General features: G+C 39.7%; 1 protein-coding gene across 1 annotated transcript in view; it reads left to right on the forward strand.

Annotated features, from left to right (window-relative positions):
- The window catches only part of DYNC1I1 (dynein cytoplasmic 1 intermediate chain 1), a 246,074-nt gene that overhangs the window by 121,641 nt on the left and 109,129 nt on the right, over positions 1–15,304 (forward strand). Inside the window, exon 6 of the mRNA XM_016218881.2 lies at positions 10,450–10,539. Coding sequence (XP_016074367.1) covers positions 10,450–10,539 — 90 coding nt within the window. The remainder of the gene's footprint in view (positions 1–10,449; positions 10,540–15,304) is intronic.

A 15,304-nucleotide genomic window follows, 5' to 3' on the forward strand; every position in this document is an offset into this window, starting at 1 on the left:
CGCCTGACACACATGCTGAGGGAACCTGAGCCAAGGGACAAATGGAAATGTGGGGAGTTGTGCAGCAAGCAAAGTGTCAGCTTAGGCTGACTGGAGTGTGTGTGTGGGCAGGGCTCGAAGGTTGGGGGTGCGGTGGGGGAGGGAGATGAACACGGTAGAGGAAATTTAGGCAGGAAACACATGTTGGGCCGGATTCTAGAAGACTTGGAGATTAGACCAAGGAATCCAGCCTTTATTTTGCACGTCCCATGCACTATTGAGGGCTGTCACTGTTTTCGGAGGATGAATCTGAGTGTTGTTTGCAGTGAGGGTAAGGATAGAGAGAGGCTGGAGGGAGGAGTGCCCGCTAGGAGACCACGACAGCCACATAAAAGGTCCTTGTGGACTTAACCAAGGAGAAGGAGGTGAGAAATGAAGAAGATACAAGAGTTGTGCAAGTGAAGGGGATACAAAGAGACAGAATTAACAAGATCTCATCCTATTAATAAAAGGAATGCTGGAGAACAGGTAATAGTGGGATGACCTATATGTGCAGTTGACATGACAACCGCTGACATTAATAGTCAGAGCTGACAATACTTAGAGATGGAAACTACCACTTTCTCCTCACGAACAATTTCTTTACAGGCAAAGTAATGTTTCTAAATGGTCTCTACTTATTTTACTCTGTTTTTCACTAATTAATGTAACAATAACCATGTTAGTACCTGGAGACCTTGAGGTTTTACTTTACTGGGGACGTATCGGCAGTTGCTGCTGAAAGTTAGATATGATGACATCTCTGGTTCTGTGACTGAGTTTTCTCTTTCACAGGCAGTGTTCCTTCTTAAGAGGATGTGCAGATTTGCACACTTGGAAGAAATGGTAGAGGAAACAATAAGTAAGGTATGGAATTGGCCAAAATCAAAAGTAGGCAGCAAAAGTGATTCATCTGAAAATGAAAGCTAGGTGTCCCTTCTCTCTTTCCAAGCAGCCAAGAATTGCATTTTCAAGTGTTTTGAATTATTTCTCAGACGTGTGCGTGTGTTTGACATCTATACAAATAAGGCTGCCAAGGATAGACAGAGTCTGTGCCCTGTTGTACTTAAGAGGCCCTGTTCACGTGGAGCACAGTGGCAGTGCTGCTTTCTGGAGTTGTGACATGGATGATTCTGGATTTGAGGGGTGGCCCTGCTCCTTTAAAACCCCTCTCTCCCAGGTTTTTCAAAAACTGTAGGTTGCCTCTAGAGATTAATTTATTTGGGTTACCATTCTCTAATCCATTAGTATGAATTAATTCATCCAACTGATCTCTTCTGTGGCAGAAGGCTTCATGGCTTTCTGAGAAAGTTTGGGGGGTGGGGACCTGAAAAATATAAAAGACTAAAGAGAAGGAAGGGGGGCAGGGTTGACAGCACACTTGGCCTATTTCATGCACAGTTGAGTCAAGGGCTATCCTGCTTTGAGCAATGCTGGAAAATTAAATTGGGGTCAGATGGTGATGAGCCATAAATGCTGAGCTAATCTTGGAAATAGGGAGCCATTAAAGGTGTTGAAGGAGGAAAGTGTATGAAAATACAGATCAGTCAAGCCTTCGCATCCCAAACAGCAAATGCTAAAGTCGCTCATGTACTCCTGTATGGGCGTCTCTGAGAAGAACCTTGTTCTTCTAGTCTCTGTCCTTCCAGGCAAGCGGAGTAATCTGCATCAACTCCATCCAGCACATATTTACTGCACACATATTACATGTCAGCACAGTTACAAGGTTCAGAAACAGCTGCTAAAAAGTACTATTCTCCGGCTTCCTCTCTCGTTTTGAATATTTTCTTTCATTTCCTCTCATTTGCAATGCCTTGGGTGACATTCCATCAGGAAGTAAACTTTCCAAGTACTGTCATGTTAGAGCCTTAGGAGAGAACTGATGTGGCCGAGAGTGTTAACAGGAGTGCTCTGTTTGATGAGAAATGTATGTTTTCTTTCCTCTGGCCAGATTTTTCTAGACCAGAAAGTGAAGGTGTTTTAAATATTAACATGTAGTATATTTAACAAAGTGCTTACTGAAAATCCCACAAAATATGTCGTTCCTGCATATTTTTAAAGCACAGAGGCGCTCACCTTGGTTTGTGTAAGCATTCAGTGGTGCATGTTATACTTTATTTTGGCCGCTGTGATACGTATCGGGAGGGTGGCTCTCTTTGGACTCCTGGCAAAGTTGGCAAACTGTACACAAAGCTGGTCCAAGGGTAGGGTGACTTGAGTGAGTTCTCACTGTCTGCTGTACAAACACAGGTCTAAATTCACAGTTCAATTCATCACACTCACTGGCAGCTGAACCATCCTAAGTCAACTTCTCATCATCTGTTGCTTAGCTTACCTTCTAACTGTCCTCCTCGTTCCAAGCTCCCCCACTCCCCTGTGGCCTCCATATTCTTAAACAATATCAGACCTTGTCTACTGTGTTTTTAAAAGCCTCCCATTTCTCTGCAGGGCTGGTTGGCAGCAGTATTTTCATCAAGAGTCAGGCCGCCCCTTAGAGAGATGTATCAGAATGTGAATAAAGGGCTGTCTGGGAAGGAGGTAGATGAGGTATTTAGCATCATCAATACCTGAATTCCTTCCTAAATTTTAAGTAATACTAATGGACTAAATGAGATCTATGTTTATTAAAAGTGAGATACTGGTCTCCAGAAAGAAGTTCAAGGTCTCCTGTCATGCATTGTCCTAAATGGTGTGGTTCATAACTACTCCCTTTCCAGAATAATCCATGTGTCTTCACATACCTAGTCTCAGAATTTGACATTGATGATACTAACAAGGGTAGGTCTTTGAGGGACTTCCATCTGGTTGTGGAGATGGATGCATAAACCTAATTTCAAGGGGACTAAGATGTGTTATCATAGAGATATGTGCAAGGTGGGTTGATGGACCAGTGGAGAGACTCAACGGATTTGCTTTGGAAGAAGTGTTAAGGCTCTGGAGTTGTGTCCTGAAGGACTAGTAATAACCACGTCCTGAATATTGGAGGGAAGCCTAACACAGGCAGAAAAAAACCAATGTGCAACACATTTGAGGCATGAACCTACTGGGACATTGGGTGATCGTGCATTGCCCATGATGGAAAATGAGCTGGGAGAAACAAAAGGAGCTATGGGCTTTTATTCTAAAACTTTTAGGGAGCTATAGAAGATATATTTTTAGGGGGTGGAGAAAGGATATGTAGATGTGTTTTTATTTATTTTTTGTTAATTCTCACCCGAGGATATTTTTTCCATTGATTTTTAGGGAGAGTGGAAGGGAGGGAAGGGGGGGGAGAGAAGAGGAGACAGAGAGAGAGAGAGAGAGAGAAAGAAACTTCAATGTGAGAGAGACACATTGATTGGTTGCCTCCTGCACTGTCCCCACTGGGGCCAGGGATCAAGCCTGCAATCCCGGTACTGGCCCTTGTCCGGGAATCAAAGCCAAGACCCTTCGGTGTGCAGACCAACACTCTAACCACTGAACCACACTGGCCAGGGCCATAGATGTGTTTTTAAATAAAAAAATGAAACTGCTATAAATATAGAACAAGACGGATAATGGGAGGAAGACCAGCCAGAAAGCTATTGTAATACCCTAGGCAGGAGATGGTAATGGACTAGGGCAATGCAGTAAAGACAGAGGTGAATTTGAGACAGATTTTGGAGTAGGAATTGAAAGGACTCAGAGACCCTTTCTAATAGGCTCTGATGGAGAAGAGGACTTGAAGGTGGTACTCCGGTGTCCAGCTGTGACCCCCATGTGGGTGGTGGTCCCATTAGGCAGGCTGGAGAATGCAATCAAAGGAGCAGACCTCAGCAAAAGGCAGGGGTTCTGCTTTGAACGCACCAGGTTTGAGGTACCTGTGGGACATTCGTGTTGGAAATTACAGTACAGAGCCTGGAGCCCACTGGCGTCATCTCAGCTGGAGATAGCAATTTGTGGATGAGAGTGAAAGACATGGTATACATATCATCCTGAGGGGCATTTGATGTGAGAAACTCTGAGGCCAAAGACAGAACTGCAAAGACTCTCTTCACTAAAGTGCATTATTTTTAAATTGAAATAAATTTTAATTTGAGTGTTAAGAGACTGGTTTGTTTCTCTGCATACTGATATGTTTGCCTTTGTTAACGCTTTGTTTTTCTATTGGAATATTTTAAATGTTATAAAAAGAACCACCACCTGAAATGTCTGTACATAGAATTATATAAAAGTGGCCAGGGCATTTGTTCTTATATTGAAAGCAATGCATCTAAAAAACAAAAAACCCTAAAAGTGCCCCTGTCGCTCTCCAAGCCTGTCCACCAACAGCAGCACAGTAATAAGCTTGATTTAGAATTTACTCTGTGTTCTTGTCATTTCTTTTATCTTTGGGAAACTAGTTTCTAAGCCACAAATTATTTTATCAATTCCAAAATTCACAATTTTTCACTTGAAAATTGACGTGTTATGGTTTAATTAGCACTAAACATTTTTTCTTATTGGTACATAAAGTAATCGCGCATCTTACAGTCATTGGCCTTTTCGATTCAAAGTCGTGTGGTAATTGCTTTGTGCCTCTGCCTGTTGGCAGCAGCAGAGCGGCCTTTGGAGTCAAGAAGAATGGAGTGAACTGGCCCACTGTGCTCCCTGGTGTCCTTCTGCACCTGACCAGACTTAGCAGTCCCCCAGGAGATGGCAGGGGGGCCACAGCCCCCTCGTGGAAGCCGGGAGCAGGGCAGCAAGGGCTTGATCCAGGCACTCACACTCTCTTATCCTGGCGTTTTGCAGGCCCTGGGAGAGCCTGGGAAAGTGAGATCCCATTGACCTTGTAAAACACAGCCTTCCTCTTCACAGAGGGCTGCCCTGTGTCGCTCAGGGCTCTGGCTGCAAGCAGCAGGCACCAAGTCCAGTGGGACTTATTGGGACTTATTGACACCACCTCTAGTGAGATTTATTGGAAGGAAATCTGGTGCTCACAGAATCAACAGGAGGCAGAAGGAACAAGCCTGGAAAAGGGCAGGGACCAACCCAGACCGTGGGCCTCTGGAGCAACCTGACCAAGATGTTGGACACCACTGCTACTATGACACGTTGTTCAAAATTAATCCTAACCGTCCCCTCAGCTTTGTCTCCTGGCTCCAAAGACAAAGCCCAGTTAGGAGCATCTGGTCTGACTGCCCAGATAACTAACTACCTGTGTCCTGGTCACCAAGAGATGGAGAGCAGGAAAATGTATTCCCTTGGGCTTCAGTAGAAGAAAGAAGGGTCCACCACGTCACCAATACAACACCCCCCTCCCCAGACAGAAAGGGGTTTTCATATTGTATTGCCAAACAGTGACAAACGTCCCACTACCCTCCCTTTCCAGTGTCTCGCGTTTGTGAGGCCATTAGAGCAGTTCAACAATCAGAGGACCGTGGCATATTCCAATTGCCTGCACTGACTTCATTTGGAAGCACAGACTGGAAGAGGAAACCAGCCCTCGTGGAGCTCACCCCGAGGGTTCGGGCCTTGTGCTAAGTGTTACAGGTGATTGCTGCTGGACATGCAATTATTCATTCTTAGACCTTCCAAGAATCTTAAGGAAGGAGGACAGGGGTTACCAAAGATTTTTTCCAACTTTAGAGGGAATGAATGCAGCAACTGCAGACGGCAGCATTTGGGTGCTAAATAACATAATGTGTCCCAAAGATGCCATTGTTTGAAATTAGCCCCAATCACTGACAGGTCATTAACTCCTGCCACTAGTTTAATTTCTTGTGTGGACCTGGTACAGGAAACCACACATGGGTGGTAATTTTTTCCCCTCCGATCTCAGAGGAAATGTAACCGGGTATGAACTGGTGGCACAACTCATATATCAGTAGCCTGTAGTGGGTCTACATAAATCCTTTTCTTTAACGTTATTTAACTGTTTTGAAAATGGTTTCAACAGAAGTAATTCCAATTGCACCAGAAAGGAAACCAGAGTCTTAAAGAAAAATACACTCTCTTTGCTGAGCAAGGCAAACATATCAGTATGCAGAGAAATAAACCAGTCTCTTACGTTATTTCCTTAACAAATCCACTGAAACACTTACTTTGTATCTTTAAAAGGTTGATAGACAAAGAATTCTGTGGCCACTACAAATTAATGCCTACAACCGGTTTATAGCCACTTTGAAAGGGCAGGTACTATTTTTTAAATTTGTTTCTCTCTTACTCACAGGATCTCATTATGGGACTTGGGATGTATTATAAACACAATAAATATTTGTTGTCTTTTAAAACAACTCATCAAAAACATTGTCTGGGGAAGGATTTTCTATTTAAAAACTTATATAACCTAACACATTAGATAAACTAACACATTGCTATCACAGACCTCACCCTATTTCTAGCCAAGCTCTTATGGAATAATATTTCTCCAATAAGCTCTAAGTGGCACTTTTTGTCATGATGTTGCTTTTTGTCTCTTCCGGGAATTAATGTTTAAAATAAAAGCCCTCATATCTGTGAAAGGTGAGAACTTGATACTATTTAAAGCTAATTCAAGTCATTTGGTGAAAGTAACTTCATTTGAGAACTAGAAGATGTGAATGTAAAGGCTAGATGGCTCTGATAAAAGCACAATTCCGTAGTCAATGAAACTGGTAAATTAATTTAGACCTTGACCCATTTCACCCCTTGGGGCCACAGAATGTGATGGAAGAATCTCTTTGTTGTTAGTCTTAATTCCCCAAGATCTTCACATGGCTCACTCCCTTAACTCCTAGAATTTTTTACTCTGATGTCACCTCAGTGTGGCTTGTCCTGACCACTCCATTTTAAATTTCAACTTTCCCTCCCTTTACCAGCGTCCTCAATCCCCCTTTCCAGCTTTCTATTTCCCCCAGCACTTACCTGATACCGTGTATGTTTTGTTTGTCTGTTTAAGGTTTCTCTTCAGCAACTTGAATGGAAGTTCCATGAGCACAGATAATTTTTTTGTCTTTGTCTTTTTTTTGTTCTTTGTCATATTTTCAGCACCAGGTACATAGTAAGTGCTCAATAAATCTTTTGTTGACATACAAGCTAAGGCACTACCAGTTTGTAGGATTCTAGGTGCGGGTTATCCCCAACGCTATGGATAGTTTATTTTTTTATTTTTTATTTTTTTAAATATCTTTATTGATTTCAGAGAGAGGAAAGGAGAGGGAGAGAGAGAGATAGAAGCATCAATGATGAGAGAGTCATTGATCGGCTGCAGCCCGCAACCCGGGCATGTGCCCTGACCGGGAATCGAACCCCGATCGCCTGGATCCTAGGTCGACGCTCAACCACTGAGCCACGCCCGGCCGGGCGCTATGGATAGTTTAAAAAGCAGTTTCACATCAATTATTTTATTTGGTTATTCTTAAAACAACTTTGCATTTTAAGAAAGAATTATTATCCCAATTCAGCAAATGAGGAAACAGGGCCTCGTAGAGTTTCTCTGAATTGTGTCACATCGAGAGGCTAGCAAGTGGTAGACTCCAGCCTCGAACTCAGATCACTTACTTCCCTTGACATCCTGCTGCCACCCAGGTTGAGTCTATCTGACCAGAAGAATTTGTATTAAGCATGGCTGGCTGGTCAGGTCTCAGGGCACTGGATTCCGAAATGGAAATGACAACAGAATTCGGATGCAGCATGTATATTCTTGATAAATGAAGCCACCCATCCTGTGTAGCTCTCTAGGCTGTGAAACCTAACTTCTCAGCGGAGCCTTACGTGTGGAAGAGCGGTCCATGACGAGGCTGTGACCCTCCATGACCCCTCCGTAAACTGCAACTGAATGCCATGCCTGCTTGTACTTTAGGCCTTTCTCCTCCTCGATATTTCTATTTCATGTCATGTTGTGGGAAGGGGGGCAGTGTGTGTATGGCTAAAGATTATAGACTGCAAAACAGGCAGAAACGTGCAACTTGAAGCTTGACGTGGTTGGAAGTTTTGGGGGTTTTTTTGGTGGGGGGCAGGCCATTACTCTGTCTCCTCATCTATAAAATTCTCCCAATGGTACCAAGTTCTGATAAAGAAATTAGATGACACAAGTAAAGCATTCATCACTGCCTTAAGTATTATTGTGTATCTCCTGTATTTATTCTACTAGATCATAGATCGTAGAAAGTAAGGCACTTGACTGGCTTTTTAGTTTGCTAGGGCTGCTGGAACAAAGCACCACAAACTGGGTGGTTTAAACAATAGAAATTTTTGCCTCACATGTGTGGATGCTAGAATTCCAAGACCAAGGTGTTGGCAGAGTTGGTTCCTCCTGAGGGCCCTGAGGAAGGAGCTTTTCCATGACTCTGCCCTAGTTTCTGGCGGTTTGCTGGCTAGTCTTCGGTGTTCACTGGCCTACAGAAGCATCTCTCCAATCTTTGCCTTCGTCTTCCCATGGTGTTCTCCCCGAATGTGAGCCTTTGTCTAAACTCCTCTTTTTGATAAGGACCAGTCATGCCGGATTAGGTGCCCATTTTACTTCCATGTGGCCTCATTTTAATTGTATCTGCAACAACCTTATTTCCCAATGTGGTCACATTCTGATCTGCTGGGGGGTTAGGTATTCAACGTGTGAATTTGGGGGGTGGCACAATTCAACATATAACAACTCTGGCCTCACCACTTTTGTTTGTTGGAGTTATTTGCATTTAGTGAGTTTCTGGGCATTGCTGCTGAATTCATTACATTTAAAGAAAATGCTTCTAGAAGGTTTAGAGATGGAGCCATTTTTCAGCAAATTTGTGTCCTTTTGAAAGTTGCCTTTCCATCCAAGGTTTAGCAGAAAAGGAAACTTTTCTCCAGCTAGTGCTTCCCTGGGCTTTGTGTTACTTAGGCCTTTGGATCGGGAAGATACAACATGTGTTGGTAAAAGTTTTGTTCAGGATTTTCCAAGCAGGTTTTTAATGGGTAGATGGCAGTAATATCTTTATATTTGGGTTATGTTTTAAATATGTCATTTAACATTTTAAAGGTTTATTTATTTAAAAATGTATGTAACTCAGTGTTCTTTTCAAAATTTCAGTGTAACTTTTTATCTCATTGTTATGTATTAATAATAAATGTGTTAATAATAAATGACAATTTTCCTTAAATGTGTTTTACATTATTTTCTGATATATATATATATATAGTGTCATTATAAGGTAATGAGGTTGGTTCTGCAATCTATACACATGCATATAGATCACTGTATTTTAATGAAAATTCACACCTAAAAATTTAATTATCTAAATTGCAATGCTATACTTGATACAATTTTATTTTTAAAATTGATATTCCTTCCACAAGTCACTGCTGAATATAGTGAGAACTTTTGGAGTTGCTTTTCAGGCTATACACTTATTTATTTGGGCATTTATGTATGCATTTATAGCACATTCTCTAAGTGGTTGGCACTGAAATTTTGAGTTGATGTGAATCTCAGGATTTATTGTGATGGAAATAGGACCACCTGTAGAGCTTGAGGTCTTATAAAAGGTTTGTAAATATTTATTGAATGAATATATGAATGAATGTATGGGGGGAAGGAAAAGAAGTCATTTATTTTAACTCCATTTGAACCAACAAAATCAGTAACCTACAGTGAATATCATACTTAAGAGTGAAGGTAATAGATTTAAAAACTATGAAAGCAAGTTTTAGTTCTTCAGATCATTTTCTTTTTCTAAGTTGGGTTTTCTTGGACGTTTGGACTCTCCCCCGCATCTTCTATATTGTGACTGATGATTCCAAGAGGTCTACAATGAAAGGGGCCTCTGAGACAGGCAGGCTGAGAGCAGAGAGAGAGCGAGCACATATTTGCATAGGGCAGGAAGGGCACTATAACATCTGGCAGTGGTAGCCTACTGGGTCCATTTGTTAGTGCTCATTAAATTCACATTAATGCATGAGCTGCTCTGAATGTGTAAATGCCATGTGGGTTGGTGGCTTTCTCCGAGGCCAATGGCAATGACTTTTGGGGGCCCTACCCCTGGTGGTTTAGTTGCCAGTGGCATTTGACCTGGGGTCAGACCTGTATTTAACCCTTTCCTGTAGGTCAAAAACAAATTAATTTGGTGAGAATTAAATTGGAAATGAGTCGTCTGTACAGCAGGTGTCCCCTGTGGAGAATGTGCCCCAGGTGGAAACATTTTAAGATCTGTTTTAGGGCCATCTCTGAAGAAGCTTCAGAGGTCAGAGAGGCAATTCCAAGACATCCCATGTGGTGAGGGCCTGGAGATGGATGTAGCAGGTGCTGACTCTGGGCGGTTTTCTCAGCAACTTGGGGGGACTTTCAAAGAGGCCCCTTTTGGAGATAATTTATTTATATATTCAGGAACATACATCTTGGGCATTCATTGTGGACTGATTTACTTAGAAGTTGCCCTAAATGATTGGAACTTTACCCTTTGCCCCCTACCTCCCACCATCAACCAAAGACTTTGATTTGAAGGAAAGATAATAATGCATTTTTCTCTTTCTTTTTTCTAGAGGATGAAGAAGACGAGGAAATGGTGGAACCTAAAATTGGCCACGATTCAGAACTGGAAAGTCAGGACAAAAAGCAGGAAGTGAAGGAAGGTATGGCGTGGGAGGTTAATCGAGCCTTTATTTTATTCATTTATTTTATTACCATAAGGGGCTTTAGAGGTAAGTGAAAATAAAACGTACACCCCCTGTGTGGAAGGTTTTCTATGATTGTTCAATACATTAGAGTTAGCAACAGAAACTTTAATTTCCAAAGCAAGAGTCCTTTGGTTTTTTTTGGACTGATAGAAGCAAATAAAATGCAAACTATCCTTAATTTCAGCAACCAGTCTAGTCATGCATGACTCCAGGAAAATTATTACTGAATAGTGATAAAATAAGACGTTTGCTATCAATTGTTGTGTTACCTAGTTCACTCTATTGTATATTCCCAATGATAACAGTAACAAGAAAGCAAAACACACACACACACACACACACACAAGAAAACGAAAACAACAGAGAACAAGAAAGTAGTCACAGGATGTAAAGTGCAGCATAAGGAATATAGTCAATAATATTGTAGTAACTGTGTGGTGTCAGGTGGGTACTAGACTTGTGGGGTGATCACTTCGTAAGGTATAGAAATGTCTAATCAGTATGTCGTATGCCCAAAGCTAATATAATATTGTATGTCAAGTGTAATTTTAAAAATTTAGAAATTATAACATGGAAAAAGAAAGGAGAAGACAATGTTACAGGTGATGTTTCCCTAAAAATCTAATTTATATCCCTTTGAGATTCTCAGCCCTGGAGACAAAAGAGAATTTTGAAATTGTCATTCTTACTGACCAGTGGAGTGTCCTGTGAGAACAGACTGTGGATTAAAAGATTCTTTCATATTTCCTACTAAATGACCCCAGTGCAGATCAATAGAACTCTAATGAGAAGCCCATTTGATTTAAAATTTTAAAGATACATGCGGCTCCAGCACAGTGCGTGTCACATGGCTGTCACTGGGGACTGGCGTGGGAAGGGTACATCCTGGTCATGTGTACTCACTTCAGCCTGCTCAGGCGTTGAGGTTGGCTATAATCAAGTTCTGGGGCATAGAAAAGGCAGGGAGCAGGTTCAGCATCTTTAACAGTGGCATCCACAGAAGGCACAAGAGTTACTTTTTCTGAGAGATTCTAAATGGATTTGATTGAAGAGATTTCACATTTAAACTTCTACTAGGAACATATTTTTTTAAAGCTGGTCCATAAAATATCATTGACACAGGTGTAGCACGAGACAAAATAAGTCAGGATTTAATTAAAATACCCTCTTCTTGCTTTTGCCAAAATATCCTTAAGATACGTTGGGTGATAAAGAGCTGGGGTATGTTTTGTGTGTCCTGGCACAGATCACCCCTCCACCCCATCCCCAAACTCCAATCTCCGAATTGTCTACTCTTGTAAAACATTGCAGACAACTTCTTTGCTGCTGAGCGAAAACACCCTCCAATTTCAACTGTTATTCACGCTTCATGGAATTGATTAAAGTCCTGTTAAAAGTCAAAAAGAAGTTTGAAATACATTTTCTATTACTGCGGCACTGTGTGCATTATTTTTCTATTAATGGCTTTTCTGCAAATTTGCACACAATGGGTTAAAAGCATGTTTATGTTGGCATCAAACTCCATTTTCTCTTCTTTTTTTTCAAAGCAAGACAGTATTTTGCAAACTTTTGAAAGACTCTCCAGCAGATATAATCGTGGCGCCATTCACACGGCTGCAGAGTAGTTAGGGCTGTGTCAGCACTTCCATTATGAACCCTGAGTTTCAGGGATTTATTACTCAGCCATAAAAATTTGCTCTGGGCTGAAACTTGACATACATGGTTTCAAACCAGGGAACACATTTTTGAAAAATCTGGCCTTTTTTGGTGTTTAAAAAAAAAAAGTGGTAAGGGGAGATGGGAAAAAAATCAGTGCTCACTAAGCTTTTGACATTTTTGCCCATGTGACATCAAAATGCATTAAACAGTAAAGAAATATGGGTTTGATTTATGACTGTTTTCACACTTTTTCCATAACAGAGTAGAGCAAAATAGCAGGTACGTTTTAACTTTTAATCAAAATTTAAGGAATTTGTACATGTGTCTTCATATCTTCATGTTTGGAGGTTTAAAACAGCAGAATCAGAAACCTCACTCTTGTAAACACGTCACCTCCTGAGCCTCACGTTAGCTTCAGAGCACAGCCTCTTTGTTAGTCTGGTTTGCTTTTCTTGTATAAGAACTGATTTCACTGTAAAATTCCCATCAGAGCCACGCTCCCGATTTAAGCTACGTGGGTTTGCTTATTTATTTTTTTGTCTTTTAAATATATTCTTGAAAAGTATTAAAAGATGTCATTTTGATATTGAAATTTAAATCTACATCATGGAAACAAGGCAAGATATTTCTGAAGTGGATATTTTAAAAATAACTTTTAACCTGAAAAAATCATATTGTAAAATACCCAATATAAGTTATGAATTTCATGATGAAATTTATATTTTTAAAGAAAAAAGTCCCAAGAAACCAAAAGACATACTACATAATAAATAGAGTAAATTAAACAGAAGCTGAAAAAAGTACACTTTAAGTTCAATAAGAGAACTCAAGAAAGCAGCGAAAATGGAATAAATTCATCATGAAAGACATAAAAAAGCATTTTCATGTGTAAAATCAAGATAAATTAACATTTCTATAAAAAATAGAATAAAAAGTAGAGCTTGAAATAAAATTTATACTAGATTTTAATTTAGCAGGACATGAATTCGTAGAATTAGGCAGCCTCTAAAATTTGAATTTCATGAATGCGGTACATTGTTTTCATACTTGTTATTCAAGCTAAATATAACTGTTCAGGTAAATTTTGCTAAGTTTGAAATTCGTCATGTCATTTGGACCATATGTAAGTCAAAGTCACGTGTTCTACTTTTCACAAAGAATCTTTATTTTTTGAAAAATGTCACTTTAAATGCAAAAAGTATTGTTAGCTCTTGGTAGAAATACTAAATATTTTGTTGCAAAAACAAACAACAAACTTGTTATAATAGCATTTTCTGCTTAACTTGTAAAAAATCAAATATTATAAATGCCCATAGTTTTCTCTGATATGCCTTTTGCTATTAAATTAATCCTGCCTTTTCTTATGCAGTGGACATGTTAAAAAATTGATTAGGGTCCAGTGGTAGGGAAAGGCTACAGAAACAGATACATCAGGGAGAATTTAGGGTCTATCCTGGGGTAATACAGTTCTGATTCTTATTGTTTATGCTTATATTTTGAACCTTGTAGATCCCATTAATCAACCAGTTTTCTTTCATAAAATATGATGTCTGGAAAGGTTTCATCTCTGAAGACAGCTTTAGATTGTGTTTCTTGGATTCTCCATTATGTTTTCATTACATTGTAACATTTATCAATTTAAAGATTTTTTAATATGGGAGGTTTTGGATTTTTGTCAAAAATAACTATGGTCCTGTTTAATTCCTAAGCTGAATATTGTTTACAAAGTTAAAAAAAGTACTTGTCTGCACATGTATCTTATTATTTTGTGCTAACAAATCTTGTCATTTGATCCTGTTAGACATCAAAGCTTAATATAAAATTTATCCTATGTTTTGCTTTAGTAGCAATTTAATTTCAAGCCAAATCTTGTATTGTCAAATGTAATATCTGGAGAGGCTACTGCTTCACCTACCTGAACTTGACCTTTGCAAATACACTTTGATCAGCCATTTATGTTTCTCTTCGAGAAGGAGTTGTATGTCTTGAAAGATGAGATCAAAGTGACAATAAGCTACAGGGAAGAAAAAAATTACAGAAAATTACACAGATACTATTTTTTATTCAAGGTAATGGACCTGTAAGGAAAGATACAGGTGAAACAGAAGCAGCTGAGAAAGACAAACAGAAAATAGAAAGGTGTTTTTTTTTAATATTATAAAAATGGAATAAAGGGGAAAATTCCTATTTCTCTGCCTCATTTCAAGTGTGTCTCATGTCATCCATCAACAGTGACTAAGAATGAACGAGGCTTTTAAAATAAGACATTTTTCTTGGCCCTATAGTATCCTTGTTTAGTGAAGTTTATTTATGTAACAGAGTTAACCAAAACAAAATAAACCTAACATTTTGTAGGGTAATTTATTTATTTATTTATTTTGCCTAGCTACATTGAGTAATTTTACAGTTTTCTTGAACTTATATAAGGTTGAAAAATTGAAATGCGTACAAACATATGGGAGTTTTAAAAAGTAGACTACTAAATTGCTACCTTAAAGACGAATTATTTAATACTTAACTATTTGCCCAGTGTATTTATGTTTAACCCTTAAAGCAGACTTAAAGTTTAGGTATCATTACCTCATTTTATAGATAGAAGTAATGCTCAGAGAGCTTTCATTGATTGAAGCTAACATGGGGCACAGGAAATGTTGGATTCCAGGTTGGTTTTGTAGAGTTCTTATTGTTATGGTCCACGTATTGCCCTTTTCACTATTTCTCAAACTAGTGTCTGCACATATTTTGGACTCTGGAGACTTCAGCAGCAAAGAAATATTTTTAACTATATTTTGAAACTGTGGGGTGGGCTGTTTTTGGAGAAGATCTGCTGCTGTGGTGAATAAATCATTTTATGTTATAATATCACCTGGAGAGCGTGTCTCAAGGTGTGAACCAACTACATCAGAATCATTCTAGTTTCTTGTACAAGTACAGATTTTAAAGTCTCTCCAGACCCCCTGCATTATGGCCTGCAGCAGGAAAGGGGCGATGGGAAGGGGAGAAGCATTATGAACATGAAAGGTTTAAGATCCACTGCCATGGCTCTGCCGAAGAGCTTTGG

The sequence above is a fragment of the Miniopterus natalensis genome, chromosome 10 (assembly GCF_054644295.1).
Source record: "Miniopterus natalensis isolate mMinNat1 chromosome 10, mMinNat1.hap1, whole genome shotgun sequence".
NCBI classification, from domain to species: Eukaryota; Metazoa; Chordata; class Mammalia; order Chiroptera; family Miniopteridae; genus Miniopterus; species Miniopterus natalensis.